This window comes from Talpa occidentalis, unplaced genomic scaffold (assembly GCF_014898055.3).
Source record: "Talpa occidentalis isolate TD23 unplaced genomic scaffold, MPIMG_talOcc4v2.1 talOcc4.13, whole genome shotgun sequence".
Taxonomy (NCBI): Eukaryota; Metazoa; Chordata; class Mammalia; order Eulipotyphla; family Talpidae; genus Talpa; species Talpa occidentalis.
In genome coordinates, this window is record NW_023601322.1 from 38,671,344 (window position 1) to 38,688,203 (window position 16,860).

Sequence of the window (16,860 nt, forward strand, 5' to 3'; positions counted from 1 at the left end):
AGGACTTCCCCGGTGGGAATTTTATGCTACAGGAGGATTTCCTACCTGACATGAATCACCCATGTGGTGAGGGGGGCAGGCACACATCTCCACCATATGTGCTTGCCGCCCACTTCCTGTGGCCGATGCTTCCTCCAGCCCCACCTCGCCCAGGGTGAGCCGCTGCGTCTCTGTGAAGTAGAGGCCTCGCAGGCGCACGCCTTCCAGTCTAGACAGCACTGTCATCAACTCTTCCCTTGACACTGGGGCACTGCTGCTGGCGTGTCTGAAGTTTCCCTACACAAGAAACAGAGAGGCAAGGTCTGCCTTTGCCAAGCTCAATTCCAGGGTTTGCAAAAAAACAAACACCCCCAAGTCACAGAAAAAACATTCAAAATGCATAAGGAAACATTGAATAAAGACAGGTGAATGTAAGACAGTGTCTTTACTTTCCAATATCAGATGGCCCATGTCATTCCCAAGAAATAAGAGAGCTAAGGGGAAAATAAAGGCAGGAAAAAAAGAACAATGAAATGAAATAATATCTCCCAATGTTAATACTTTTTTTTTCAGTTCTCAGTATTTGTTTTTTTTTTAATTTTTATTTATTCATTTATTTTTAAATTTTATCTTATATGGAGCTGGAAGGGATCATGCTCAGCGAAATAAGCCAGAAAGAAAAAGAAAAATACTGGATGGTCTCACTCATAGCAGGAATTTAGAAAACCTAAATTAAGAGACCAGGAAAAATACTAATTATAATAATGTTAATACTTATTTTAAAATGCACTTTTGGGGCCTCTGTGGTGGCGCAAGGGGTTAAGTCTCAGCACTATGAAGCTATCCATATCTACTGCAGCACGAGTTTGATCTCCAGCCAGGGAGCTACCCACATATGGCACAGCAGACTTCTCCTGTCTCTCCCATTGCTCCCCTCAGCAGTATATTTCAGTAGTCCTGACTGTTCTGCTCCCTACTCTGTCTCTGGTGAATTCTCTCACCCCCTGGCATCTCTGGTCTGTACCCCAGTTCATGTATGCATAAATAAATAAATCTTAAAGAAAAAGATCTACTGTAAAATGCACTTTTAAAAAAAATATTCATGCATACAAAAACTGGGCTACAGACCAGAGTTGTGGGGGGGTGAGGGGATTCACCAGAGACAGAGTGGGGAACAGCAGGCAGATTGAAATACACTGCTGAGAGGAGCAGCGGGCGAGTCAGGAGAGGTCTGCTGCGCCATGTGGTTAGCTCTTTGGCGGGGGATCGAACTCGTGCTGTGGAGGCTGCGGATAGTTTCATAGGTTGCGTCTTAACCCCTTGTGTCATCAGGGAAGCCCTAAAATGCACTTTTGTTTGTGCAAATGGAATGAGAACCACGTAGTAAAGAGGCAAATGGAAACTGAGTCACACTGCTTAGATCACTCATTAAATGCATATGGTAGTGGCAGAAAGCACAATCTTTTCTTGCACAAACACAATCACATTATGTTGTTTATTTTTGGTATGGCAAAAAAAGCATGTAACAAAAGTTACCATCTTAACCATTAACACAGTACAATGGGGTTAACTATATGCCCCTTGCTGTATGACATCTATAATTTCTATCATCTTGTGAAAACAGAAACTATGTCTCAATGCACATAACTCCCAGTTACTTCCCCCCACACACATACCTGCCAACCACCACTCTACTTTCTGTTTCTATGGTTTTGACTATTTTAAATATCTCATGTAAGTGGAATCATGAAGTATTGTCTTTTTGTGACAGGCTTACCTCACTTGGCATAATGTCTTCAAGTTTCATTCATGTGCTAACATGACAGGATTTCCTTCCCTTTTTAGGCTGAATAATATTCTTATATATGGTTCATATTTTCTTTATTCATTAATCTGTCAATAGACATTGCAGTTGCTTCCACCTCTTGACCACTGTGAACAATGCCACAACCAACATGGGTGTTTTCTTCAAGATTCTGTTTTCATTTTCTTTGGATATATTCCCAGAAGTGGGATTGCTGGATCATATGGTGATTCTATGTTCAATATTTTGAAGAACCTCAATACTGCTTTCCACAGTGGTTGCATCATTTTATAGCCCTACCAACCACATGCCTTTCTAAAAATGTCTCCACACCTCGCCAACACTTGTAATTACTATTTTTTTAAATAGCAGTCATCCTAATAAGTGTGAGGTGGTATCTCATTGTGGTTTCAGCTTTTGGCTTGCATTTCTCTAATAATTAATGATGTTGATCAACTTTTTATGTAAAAGTCTGCACTTTAATCTTTTTTATTTTGTTGACTCTTTTGAGCTCAGTTTCTAAATCTTTAAAATTGGCATGGTAATATCAAATATCCCAGCATTAAGATATTAGGACTGAAGTAAATTAATTTATATAATTTATATAAAATTTCCAACACAGTGCCTAGAATGCAGTTAATAGTCAATAAATGGTAATGATTATTATTAATGCATAAATAAAACACATAACTTTAATTTATATTTTAATAGCTCAAGGCATAATTTACATAAAATAATATTCCCCATTTTGAGTACCATTTTAGTAAATTTACAGAAGTGTGCAATGATTACCACAATATCATTTTAGAACATTGTCATTCCCCCCAAAGAAACTCTTGTGCCCATTTGTGTTACTAGCCCCGCTCCTGAGCAACCACCAATCTACATTCTTTCTCTATGGATTTGTTCATGCCAGATGACTTAATTTCAATAGCATATAAAACTTGGCTTCCATTCATTTCCTCCCCCACTCCTCTGTGCTATTATTGCCAAATAAATTACACATTTAGACACTGCATGCTCATCCAAATAGATCCAGAGTCATTCCTTTATACCGCTGTTTTTTAAATCAGATAGGGGGAAAAAAGAGTTACAAACAAAAGTTTTACTTAAACTTTCTTCCTATTTGCCTGTGTAGTTAACTTTATCAGTGCTTTCATCTCTGATATTGACTGAAGAGTCCTTGGTGAAAGGACACTAGACAAAGAGCAGCTGTATTTCTAAAAAAGGAAGCCTGGCTAGCAATGAATTCTCAGATTTGTTTAGAATGGATGCTTTTATTTCTCCTTCATTTTAGAAGGAGATTTTGCTGGTATTCTTTGTTGACAGTGTATTTCTTTAGCACATTGAATATGATATCCCACTGTCTTTGACTTCTGTGGTTTCTGAAGAAAAGCCAGCCATCAATCTTACTGGGCACCCCTGAATGTGATGAAGTGCTTCTCTCTTGTGACTTTCAGCATGCTCTCTTTGTCTGTCAGCATCTTTATTATGATATGTGGAATCTGTGTGGATCTCTTGTATATATCCGACTTTAAGATATTTAGATGCATGATTTTTATCAACTTTGGGAAGTTTTCAGCCATTAGATCTTCAAATTTTCTTCTTTCTCTGCTTTCCTGCTGGCACTCCCATTACACACATATTGGTACATTTGATGGCACCAACAGAGTCTGTTTTTCCTCAGACTGGAAAATCTCAATTGACCATTTTCAAGTTTGCTAATTCTTTTGCCTGTTCAAAGCTATTGATGAGCCCTTAGCCTACTCATCTTTAGCTGCCATGACAAAATACTAAAATGGGCAAATTAAACAATAGACATTTATTTTCTCACAGTTGTAGAGGCTAGAAATCCCAGATCAAGGTGCCAGCCAATTCACATCCTGGCTGGAGCTGAACTCTCTTCCTGGCTTATAGATAGTCATCTTCTCTCTGTGTCCAACTATAACCACACTGGGGGTCAGAGTTTCACCATATGAGTTTGGGGGTGACACAAGTCAGTCCATAGTAGTCCTTCTAGTGAATTCTTCGTTTCAGTTATTGTAATTTTTAACACTCTAATTGGTTCTTTTTTAATAATTTCTATTTCTTTACATTTTCTACTTGGTGACATTGTTTTCATATTTTCTTTAGTACTTTAGACATGGTATCCTTCAGTTCTTTGAAATATTTAAAAATATTGATTTAAAGGCTTTGTCTAGTAAATTCAGTGCCTGGGATCCTCAGAGAGAGTTTATATTTACTGCATCACCCCTCCCTCCCTCTGCAAGGTCTATACTTTCTCGGGGGTTTTTTTTGCATATCTCAACTTTTTTTTTTTTTTTTTTGGTTGAAAACTAGATATTTAAAGTAATATAGTGTGGTAACTCTAGAAATTTTATTCTCCCATTCCCAGGAGAGGCTGTTGGTTGTTGTTACTGTTAGTGATTGTTTTTTCTGTGATTTTTAGGAACTAATTCTGAAGTCTATGTTGTTTGCCATGTGTTGACACTGAGTCTGCTTAGTACTTAATGGTCAGTTAATTATTACATAGAGATTTCTTTAAATGCCTGTAACCAAAAGGGCTTTGTGTACCTTTGAGGGAAGGAAACCCCTTCAGCACTCAGTCAGACAGCTGACAACTCTGCTCTACCCTTCCTTTCCTGCTTGCACAGAGACTCAGGCCAGCCAGAGGTGCCAGCTTAGGTTTTCTCCAGTCTTTCCTGAGCACATGCACCTTTCTACATCCCAGGATTATTTTGGAGTCTTTCCAAGTCCTTGTGGATACCTTCCCCTCTCCCAGCTTTATATATATTTTTCTTTTATATATTTTTTGCATCTTCTTCATTTTTTAACAATATATGTATTCTCTTCTTGGTTATAGTCCCTGTGAAATTCCCACCACCAATTCACCCATACACCATCACCTTGTGCTCTTCTCACCCTGTTTGATCCTACTCCCTTCTTCCCCACTGCAGAATGTCTCTGGTTTATAGTTGCTTGTTGATTTTGATTTTCACTTCATTATAATAACTTTTTTTCACCAATCCCTTATTTGGATCCTCTACATTCCTCCTATAGGTGAAACCATCTGGTATTTTTCTTTTTCTTTCTGGCTTATCCTTTCCTTCCAACTGAGCATGATCCCTTTCCTTCCAACTTCATCCATGTTGCTGCAAATGGCATGAGTTTATCTTTTTGGATTGCTGAGTAATATTCCATGGTGTATATGTACCACATCTTCTTGATCCAGTCATCTATTTTTGGGCATTTGGGTTGTTTCCAAAGCTTACTTATTGTAAATAGTGCTGCATAGGGGTACAGGTGTCCTTTTGAATTAATGTTTTTGTGTCCTTTGGGTAGATACCTGGGAGTGGAATTGCTGGATCATATGAAAGCTCCATTTTTAGTAGCTTGAGGAACCTCCAGACAACTTTCCATAGTTGTTGGACCAGTTTATATTCCCACCAGCAGTGCAGGAGAGTTCCTTTTTCTCCATATCCTCGCCAACATTTGTTGTTGCCAGTTTTTTTGACATGTGTCCCCAGCTTTATATTTTAAATCTTATGATTAGCTTATTATTTGCCCCAATTATTATCCATTACCCCAGGCAACCATGAAGTTAAACAATTGCCTCTAACTGTTTTCAGTACTCCCAGGGAAAATGCTGTCTTTGTGGATAGCTCCACTCACGTCCAAAAAAAGATAGTCTTGAAAGTAGGGTCTTCAGGAAAAAATCCAGATAGGTCAAAACATGACAGTTCTTAGGGAACAGACCTTTAAAGACACTCCAATCCCACTTTGCCTCCTCTGGTGGCTGGCTTTCACCTTGACTGTCAGGGCTACTGTGACATTTTAGGGAAGTGGGTGGGAACAGAGCAAGTTAAATGCCACACGAAGCTTGCTGTTCTTACCAAGGTTCAAGACATTTTTATTGCATAAATGCTTTCAAGATTGCTGAAAATCTTTGGTTAATTTCCAGAGTTCTGAAATAATTGATTCTGGCCATTTTTTGCTTGTTTTCTCATTATTTTTATGGAAGAAAGAATTTTCAGAGGTTCTTACTCCACCATTTTTGCAGGTCAAGTTTGTATCATATAAGTTGAATCTTATGACATGTGGTCTTTTGTGTCTTTTGTAGGAAAGCAAAAACCTCCCACTGCAAAATATGTCTTTTTGGCAAAAGTGTAGCAGACAGATCCGTGTCAAGGGGAGGTGCCATTTTCCTTGTCCCCACTTACATGAAGCCATCTTGCATTACAAATCCCAGTATTCCACAAACATTACCTCCTGTGAGAGGAAGTTACAGGAAACTAGGGGCAGAGCTGAGTGGCCAGGTGGACCCATACAACACAGAGGGCATTGGGCACTCTCTTGCTTTTTTCAGCTCTGACTTGCATTCAGTTACTGCTTAAAGGAGACATAGAAAGAGATGGAGGAGAGACATGCAGTGATACTTAGAAGAGACATGACACATGGATGTGAGACATTTCGGGGAGGCTGCTCCTGGTCCTTGGCACAGACAATGGCAGCTGGTATCTTGACTTCATTGTGGATTATGTGTTTTATTTTGAATTTTGACTCTCTCCTTCTGTCCCAATTCTGTGGAAACTGCCAAAGCCCTTTCTTGTAGTTACTTGCCAAAAGGTACCTTAGACTTGTGGCAAGTTTTTGGGCCTCAGCAGCCCACTTTGAGCTGAGTCTATTTCTGCATTTGCCCTAAAGGGGATGGGTCATTTTGGGAGTTTTATTTGGAGACAATTATTTGAAATTCTTTCCTCTCTCTCTATGCACACCAATTCTATTAAGAAGTTTTCACACCGAGTCTGCTTCCTTTGCTTTTGTGCATGCAGAGGCCAGAGACCCATCTAAAGTGCACATCCCTTAACAGTTTGGGGTAACTGGGTATCCCTAAGTCTCAGGCTAACAAAAGATTTATTTCATAGAGGGAATCGGAAGGCTAGGTGGAGGCCAAACTTTTGTGAAAGATATTTAAAAAGAAGAAGCCCTTAAAGTCCTCTCCCAACTCTCCTATCTCTTTTCAGAGGAGAAGGCGGAACCTAAATCTACATATCTTTATCTAATATACTTTCCTTAACTAAATTTCCCCTCCTGCCCCAATCTCCCTGTCTTAGTTATTTCTGATGGTTTTGTTAGGGGGAAAGGATGTCCTGAGATAATCTCATACAGGCTTTGTGGACTCCACCCCCACTCCAGACTAAAGCCATCAGGACATTGGGAAAGACAAATCCCATCACCACCAAGGGGAGGGTGGCTGGGACCTGAGGGTGGAGTTGGGCAGCCAGGTTGGATATAAAAACCAAACACGTGGGCCTTGCTCTCTCTCTGGCTCGCGATCGCTCGCCTCCTGGCTTCACCGCTCCTGGCTGGCGGCCAGCTCTCAGAGCGCCATTTTGGGATTCCTGATCGGCGGATCGGGTAGGACTCATTTAAAACTTTGTCTCCCACTTTTCTCCCAGAGCTGTACATTTCCTCATTTCCCTTTCCCTTGTAAATAAACCTTTTATTAACCTTTCACGTGTGCCTGCAGTAGAGCATTGATAAGTCCTTTTAAGCGCGCGGGTGAGGACCCACAGTCAGGCACCCCGTTTTGTATCGGGGTTGCTCTACAACAGTTTGGCGCCCAGCGTGGTTTCCAAGTTACACCCGCGGTTGACCAGCCCAAAGTAACATTCCTTGCGTTGGTCACCATAAGCGCACTAGTTCTGCAGGACTAGCAGTATAATATTTGTCTCTAGTCCTGAAAAGTCTGTTTTTTTTCCCTGTGCGTACAGCCCTTGTGGGTGTGTTTTGACTCAAATATGGCCTCAACCATGAGCCTATACAGTTTCATCCCTAGCCTGAGTTCTTTCAGTTTCCTTCCGGCCTTGAATTTGAGCAGCCTTCTTCCATTAAATATCACCACCAGTTTCATTAATATAAATAATTTGATGAAGCCTGGTGTATGGCATGTGATTTTACTATTGTATACATACATGGGTGGTTTACAAGCCATCCCTTTACAGACTGTGCTTCTGGGTGGTTTTTTGGTAATATGTGTAAGCGCAGTTTGCTACATTCTTGTTTCTGTGAGAGGTAGAAGTTCTACTTCACATACTGAGAATGTGCAACAACAAATTCAGGCTTTTAACGTGGCCATACAACAACTAAATCAGGTTTTTGATTTAACTATTAAGAGTATAAGGGATGAAAATCGTAACGTTTTTGAGTCAGCTTATCAAAGCATGCTGTATCAAGTGCAACAACAAAATCGGACTTTTGAGTCAGCTTTTAAAGGTATGCAGGACCAGATGCAGGCCGCCCTCCATAAATTAGATATGGCGGAGGCGAAGGCTAGGCTAATGGTGCAGAGAAAGGATAGACCTTCCCCTTTCCATGAGGACAGCCAGCGAGCAGAGTTAGAAGAGGAGGAGCATCATATTTTAAATACTTTAAATACACGAGGACAAAATCCTCTTCCACGTGACAAAGCCCCTCCCGTGCAGACCCCTGAGGCTGCACAGCCTCCACTGCCCTCTGGGGAGGACACTAAAATGGCGTCTCCTCCCCACACTAGACTCGGCACCCATTTTGGCAGGAAGGATCAACCTGAGGCAGGGCAGTTTCCCCTTCGCCAGATGCCAATGGGTGGCTTAAATGAACATGGGAGACCTGCTGGGTACTTTTGGTCGCACCATCCGTTCAGTACTGCGGACCTCCTAAATTGGAGGAGCTCTGTTCCCTCGTACCGGCAGGCTCCTCAGAGGATGGCGAACTTGTTTGCCTCTATCTTTGTCTCCCACCGCCCTAACTGGGCAGATATACAGTCCATGCTGCATACTTTATTAACGCTGGATGAGCAGAGGATGGTATTCAGGAAAGCCAGGGAGGAGGCTGACCGTCTCCACCAACAGGATAGGCAGTCCCCAGAGCCGGAGGTTGTTGTCCCAGAGAGAGATCCTGGATGGGACCCTAACAATGGAGGAACGGCGATGTTGGATCTCTATAAAAAATGCTTATTGGTAGGACTGAAGCAGGGGATCCCCAAACAAAAAAACTTTAACAAAATATTGGAACTCGAGCAAGGAGCTAATGAGGATCCGTCAGAGTTCCTTGAGAGGATTATTCAAACTTACACTAACCACACGGACATAAACCCAGATGCCCCAGAAAATGCTCGTCTGATCACTACGGCTTTCATTACCCATAGTGCCCCAGACATAAAGAAAAAGTTAGCTAAGGTGGACGGCGTCACTGAGATGAGTCCGTCCCAGGTAGTGGACCTGGCATTCAGGGTTTATAATAATAGAGAGCACAGGAGACCGAAACCTGCGACTGTTTTTTTACAAAGAGAACACAGAACAGGGTTTCAGGGAAACAATAATGGACAGAGATGTGAACCCCTAGGAAGAAATCAGTGTGCTTTCTGTAGGGAAGAGGGACATTGGAAGTACAGTTGTCCCAGGTTACAGGGAAGCGGCAGACGCAATAATTATAGAAGGCAGGATAGAAGACAGAGAACCCCAAGACATGATGATTCACGTAGGGGTTACAGGAGGGAATATAGAAGGAGCACACAGAACCAGGAACCAAGGAGAGAGGAAAGAAGACAAATGTTAGCACAGAGTGGAGGCTCAGATGATGACAGGGAATACAGACAGAGAAGGAATCGAGAGCCCAGTACAGAGGACAGGAGACAAATGACAGCACAGGGTAGAGCCTCAGGTGAAGATAGGAGGGAATACAGACAGAGTAGAAGGAATCTAGAACCAAGTGCAGAGGAGAGGAGACAGATGATAGTTCATGGAGAAAGTTCAGATGCAGAATAGGGGTGCCCGGGGGCTCCACTAGATCTAGAGAAGCCCATTAGAATAACCCCCTCAGAGCCCCGGGTAACCCTCGCTGTGGGGGATCGTCTCATTGATTTCTTGGTGGACACTGGAGCAACATACTCAGTTTTGAATTCGAAATTAACTAAAATGAGCAAAAAGACTGCAGCAGTCATTGGGGTTACAGGGAAGTCACAACAGACACCCTTCCTGCAACCTTTGGAGTGCCGGCTAGGCACCACACAGCTCCAGCACAGCTTCCTATACATGGAAGAGTGTCCAATCCCTCTCCTTGGTCGTGACCTTTTAAGTAAGCTCAACGCACGAATTATATTCTCACCAAAACATCAGAGGCTTCACCTACAGGTGCCTCCAGAGCATGCTCTGCGGTTCCAGATGTTACTTACTCAAGATGTTCCACCGAAAGGTGAAATTTTACCTCCAGAAATTGTTGAAAGAGTAAGTAAATGGGTATGGGCTGATGGAACCCCAGGACGTGCGAAAAATGCGGAGCCTGTAAAAATAGAAGTGATAGAGGGGAGCAGAACCCCGAGGAGGAAGCAATACCCCTTAAAAGAGGAAGCCTTGAGGGGAATTGAGCCAGTATTGAAAAGGTTCCTTCAATCTGGACTCATTCGGCCCTGTCGCTCACCGTATAACACTCCGATTCTGCCAGTGAAGAAACCCCATACAGGCGAGTACCGTTTTGTCCAAGATTTAAGGGCCATTAATGACATTGTTCGGGATTTACATCCCACTGTGCCTAATCCCTACACCTTATTAACTGCCATACCTGGTGATTTTGGGTGGTTTTCGGTATTAGACCTGAAGGATGCCTTTTTCTGTATCCCAATAGATGTCCAGGATCAACTGCTTTTTGCCTTCGAGTGGCAAGACCCTAAGTCCAAGAGCACTCTCCAGTATTGCTGGACTGTGCTTCCACAGGGGTTTAAGAACTCCCCAACTATTTTTGGGGAAATACTGGCCAGGGATCTCAGGAAGGTTCAATTAAACCAGGGCGTCTTGTTGCAATACGTAGATGATTTATTGATTGCAAGTCCAGACTACAAATCTTGTCTGGAAAATACCATAGTGGTACTGAACCACCTGGCAGAATGTGGCTATAAGGTGTCACCCCAAAAGGCACAGATCTGTAAACAAACGGTGACGTATTTGGGGTTTGAAATTAGGAAAGGCAGACGGAGCTTGATGACAGAAAGGAAACAAGTAATTTCAGCCCTTAAAGTCCCCAGCAACCGGCGACAGTTGCGTGGATTTTTGGGTATGGCTGGGTTTTGCAGGATTTGGATTCCTAACTTTGGATTAATAGCAAAACCCTTGTACGATGCTCTCAAAGGCCTGGACTCTGAACCTTTGTCTTGGACCTCAGAATGTCAAAAGGCCTTTGAAGAAATAAAAGTAAAGTTGATTTCAGCACCAGCATTAGGGCTTCCAGATCTTAGGAAGCCATTCAAACTTTATGTACATGAGAGACAGGGTGTTGGCCTTGGAGTGCTAATCCAATTGTTGGGACCAGAAATGCAGCCCGTTGCATATCTGTCCAAACAATTGGACCACACCACTAAGGGATGGCCTCCATGTTTGCGTGCTGTGGCTGCCACTTGTGACCTCCTACATGAGGCAGAGAAGTTTACATTGGGTCAGCCCATCACTGTGTGTGTGCCACATCAGGTCTTGACATTGCTGGAGCAGAAGGGTGGACTTTGGTTGACTGCCGGGCGAATGGGAAAATATCAAGCAGCTCTGTTAGACAATCCTAATGTGAAGCTGCAGGTTTCTAACTCCCTGAATCCCGCCACACTGCTTCCAAGCAATGCAGATGGACCTGAGGATGACACTTTAATCCACAATTGTTTAGAAACCATAGACACAGTGTATGCTAGCCGACCAGATCTAACTGACCAGCCTCTGCCAGACCCAGAGTGGGAGCTATTTACAGATGGCAGCAGCTTCATGGACCAAGGCCGTCGATGTGCTGGATATGCAGTGGTGACGCTCCAGAACACCGTGGAGGCCAAGGCTCTTCCGGCAGGTACATCAGCGCAAAAAGCTGAATTAATAGCCCTGACCCGTGCATTGGAACTCTCGAAAGGTAAAAGAGTCAATATATTTACCGACTCCAAGTACTCTTTTATGATTCTCCACATGCATGGGGCCATTTGGAAGGAGCGGGGACTTCTTACTGCCAGTAACAAGGACGTCAAACATCCATTAGAAATCCTGGCCCTGTTAAAGGCAGTAGCTTTACCATCAGCTGTTGCCATGATGCATTGTCCTGGCCACCAAAAGGGTGGGTCTGACATGGCAAAGGGCAACAGGGCAGCCGATCGGGTGGCTAAGGTCGCTGCCCGTTCTGCCCATTCTGCCCTCCAGGGTGCACTCATCCCTCTTGTGGACCTGACTCAGTATGCTCCTGAATACACCGAGCGGGATGAGGAGAGAGCTCGTGCATGGGGATTTACTGAGTTTGATCCCAGCTCTACTTGGAGAGTAAACTCTCATGGGATGATACTCCTCCCGGAGGCCCTGGTATATCCGGTGCTAAAACATCTTCACGAGGGATCTCACTATGGGAGAGATGCCTTATTAGAAACAGTGCGCCCATATTTGAAGGGCCCGTATTTACACAAAATAGCACAACGGATCACCAGAGGTTGTGAATTATGTGCCAGGAACAACCCCAAGACTGACTCCCACCCTAAAGCCATTGGGGTTCAATATCGGGGCAAGTGTCCTTTTGAGGACTGGCAGGTGGACTTCACACAAATGCCTAGAACAACAGGCAATTTCAAATATCTCTTGGTTTTTGTCGACACGTTTTCGGGATGGGTGGAAGCATTTCCCACAAAGACGGAAAAAGCTTCCGAGGTTGCCAAACAGCTACTGAAAGAGATAATCCCTCGCTTTGGGTTGCCGGACTCTATCCAGAGTGATAATGGGCTGGCATTTGTCTCTGACGTCACCCATGCAGTGAGCAGTGCGTTACAGATAAACTGGAAATTGCATGCTGCATGGAGACCGCAGTCTTCCGGGCAAACAGAAAAGATGAACCACACCTTGAAGAAAACCTTGGCAAAACTGTGCCAAGAAACACAACTTCGTTGGGACCAGGTACTATCCCTTGCCCTCCTCCGCATAAGAGTGGCACCTAGAAGTGGGCTACAATTAAGCCCCTTTGAGATTGTGTTTGGAAGACCTTTTCAGGCCTCAGTTCTGAAAGCCAGTCCGGAAATAACACAAGATTGCCGGATCACGCAATATGTGAAACACATCCAGGAGGTTCTGGCAGTGATTCATAATTTTGCAACCTCAAGGATCTCTATGCCTCCTGATCAACCATTGCATCCCTTCAAACCTGGAGATCAGGTCTTACTGAAGACTTGGCAGAGCGGGGATGCTCAAAACCAGCTGTCAGAAAAATGGACTGGTCCCTATGATGTCTTGTTGAGCACACATACTTCTCTGAAACTTGCAGGCATAAAACCCTGGGTACATCATTCCAGAGTTAAGAAAGCCCCAGGAGGAACTGACCCAGAGACGAAGTCCCATTGGTCTTGTGAACCCATTGAGGACTTGAGATATTTGTTTAAGAAACAGACAAAAACTTGAATGTTACTGACTTCTTTTCCAGTTATTGTTGCAGGATACCCAAGGACTCATTTTTTTTTCCTGAAGAAACCCTGAGAAAACTAACATGCTCTAACCGATCTTCTTCTTTTCAAAGTTTAGGAGACGTGAAATAACATCTAGGATCATGCATATGGTGCCACTATTTTTTTTTACACAGAAAGGTTTTCAATCTTGATTTTGATTTTGTTATTTTTTTTAACTTTCTGCTTTTTTTTACCTTTGAGATTTTTTTCTCTGCTTTCTTTTTGTTACTTTGGCCAATGAGTGAAACTGCAGTTGCATGAGATATCCCACGCGTGATAAATGGTAACTAATGAGCTCTTTGTGTCTATATGTTGTATGTCTGTATGTCCTTTCCTTGTGTCCTTGTTTTGACCTCAAGTGATTGACAAATTGGTATACATGGTGCCCATAGACGTTGAAAAAAAAAAAGAGAGTCTCCAGTTATGAGAAAAACTAAAGGTTATGGTTTGATTGTCAACATTGTGCTACTGAACTAAGCCGGTGCCTTCATAGAGATTGAACATTGTTGTTTCTGTTATTTTTCTGATATTTATGGCAAAGCTTCCCAGAAATCTAAATTCAAGTACAAATTTGGTAGCCTGTCATTTGGCTGATGCAAGGAAATTTTGTGGAACCTCAGTAGAGCTCCTGAGACACTCCACAAAGTTTCTCCCTTTCCTCCTGGGAAAGGCATTAGATGAATTTGTTCTATTTGGATTTTACCTAATGAAGTAAAACTGGAAGGGAAGCATTGTCACTTGGGAAAATGGTAAAACTTTGGTATGTACAAAATGTTAACAGTAGTATCTGGTATGTATGTAAATTGTCAATGGTGATTGTCACCTTATAATATTATAATTCAATTGTTTCACATCTACAGAAATTGTTTCTGAAAATATAGGGAGAAAAGGTCTCAACAGATTCCTATTGATGGAACTGTTGAGTAAAACTTTTCTACTAAGGACTGAATAGACTTGGAAATACACCTCATATTTACTAAGTTTTCCTTGACATAATAATACTGATGATTTTTTTGCATTTTGCTCTAAATCCACAAAGTTTTCTTGTTTTGGTGACCAGGATCTGCAGCAAGGTTGTAATTTTTTTTTCCAACAAAGCTAACTTGTGTTTGCATTTTCTCTCCCCTTGATACCAACACGGCATAAAAATAGTGGTAGTAATCTTTTACTACTTATCTCAGAGTCTGTTTTTGCATAACTTCCATAGGGATTTTGTTTAAACTGAAAAAAATTGGACATAAGTTTCATTGTGTGGCTTTGTGTGGAGCTCTTCCAGAAAGTTGAAACAGAGCTGAACCAAGAAGAGGAGAACCTGTTTGCCTTGTTTGTAGGGTTCCAGAGACCTCCAAAGAAGGTGAGGAAGCTTGCCTCCATTGGCAGGACTGGACAACCCGGCCAACGAAAAGTCCCTGGTACCCTCGAGAAGAGGAAAGCCCAGGTGGAGTCTGATGAGACCAACTTCTTTCAGAAGCCTACACGGACCGGATGTCAACAGTTCGCTCTGAATCCTATATGGAGTATTCCAACGGAGCCAGCTAAAAATTGCTGCTTAGTTATTCTGCCCTGTGATTTTATGCAAAAATAGGCAATATGGTTTAAAAGTAGATTTGGTTTGCAAACTTTTGCTATGCTGTTTAAAAAAATTTGGGATCAAGGTTGAGAGAATTTGTCTTTACATAAGTTGAACCATTTTAAGATTTTTTTTCCTGTGATTTTTGACATATCTGCTGTCTTGTTCTGGCTAATGCCTCCAGATGTTTTCTTTTGGCTGGGACTGATGAACTGTTTTTCCAGGAATGGAGGACTTTTGCTTTCCACAATGGACACTACCTGGAGGGATTCGTTTTCTTTCAGACTGGAACCCTGGAAAATTTTCATCTGAGACTGTATCCCAGAATCCATATGTTTGATCTTCATCACCATGGAAATGGTGGCAAAAAGTGAAAGGGGGGAATTGTTAGGGGGAAAGGATGTCCTGAGATAATCTCATACAGGCTTTGTGGACTCCACCCCCACTCCAGACTAAAGCCATCAGGACATTGGGAAAGACAAATCCCATCACCACCAAGGGGAGGGTGGCTGGGACCTGAGGGTGGAGTTGGGCAGCCAGGTTGGATATAAAAACCAAACACGTGGGCCTTGCTCTCTCTCTGGCTCGCGATCGCTCGCCTCCTGGCTTCACCGCTCCTGGCTGGCGGCCAGCTCTCAGAGCGCCATTTTGGGATTCCTGATCGGCGGATCGGGTAGGACTCATTTAAAACTTTGTCTCCCACTTTTCTCCCAGAGCTGTACATTTCCTCATTTCCCTTTCCCTTGTAAATAAACCTTTTATTAACCTTTCACGTGTGCCTGCAGTAGAGCATTGATAAGTCCTTTTAAGCGCGCGGGTGAGGACCCACAGTCAGGCACCCCGTTTTGTATCGGGGTTGCTCTACAACAGTTTCTAAAGCCATGTGGGCAAGTTACTGGGTTGTGATGGGTCTCTCCCATATGTATATATGAAGTATACATGTTACTGTTAAATTTTTAATTTTTTTCCTTTTACAATCTGTCTGATATTTTCCAGCTTAGGAGATCCCAGAGGAAAATGCACCCCAACTTTTGCTTCTTTCACTCAGTATGTTTTTGAGGTTCAGTCATGCTGTAGTAGGTAGCAATACTTTGTTTCATTTACTGTCAAATAGTATTCCATTGTAAGGACATACCCGTAAAGAAGTGTTAAAATATGTCTGTGAGTTCAAGTTACTTGAAAAGTATCACCTTGAGGTATTAGAAATATTAATAATACAAATAGAACCTATTTTAAAGGAGTAATTGTAACTAAGTAGATAAAATACAATGTTTTATAATTTGATGAGTTTTCCTTCATTTAGCTATGTTACTTATATTTCTTTTTGATGTTAGATGTTTTTGTGGCTTTTCTACCATTCATCCTGATAGAAATAGAAAATTAAGCCCAGAACAGAATCTTTTGTTCAGGGCCCCATCCAGACCAATTGCAGTTTTAACCTTTCTCAAAAGAGTGAATTCTAAACCAGTCAATCTGAGTTTCTTAATTAGCACCAGTGAGATGATTTTCATGATAAGACTTCCTGCCTCCCCCTGAGGGGATGGCTTATCTGAAATAATCTTTTCTTTTGTTAATAATCTTGTACCACTCTCTTTCCATCATAAATACCCTCCATTTTTCGGGAGCCTTTGCAGTATCTAGATGGGATACTGTCTGGTTCATGAGTCATTTAATAAAGCCAATTAGATCTCAAAAGTGGTGAAATTTGTTTTTTAACAATAGCAAGCATTTGTTGGACATTCACCAAATCCCAGACACTGAGGGAGACCTAAGGATGAAAGGAGCATTTACAAGCAACCAGGATTTATAAGACAAGGAGAATTGACTATAAAACAGGAGAGACAGTGTAAGCCATGAAGATAAAAGGACTGTGCAGATGGAGCTCTGTATAGTTAATATAATTTGCATTTAAATTTACATATGTAAATTAATTTATATAATTATTTTAAATTCATAAAATACATTTAAAAATCATGATTATTCGAAAGAGTTAAGTCATAGAAGAAGGATCACCAGGAAGCACGT

At 42.2% G+C, this 16,860-nt stretch overlaps 1 protein-coding gene across 1 annotated transcript in view; it reads right to left on the bottom strand.

Annotated features, from left to right (window-relative positions):
• Positions 1-16,860, bottom strand: part of LAMA3 (laminin subunit alpha 3) — a 262,122-nt gene that overhangs the window by 71,780 nt on the left and 173,482 nt on the right. Inside the window, 1 exon segment of the mRNA XM_037508729.2 lies at positions 46-276. Within this exon segment, the coding sequence (XP_037364626.1) occupies positions 46-276 (231 nt within the window).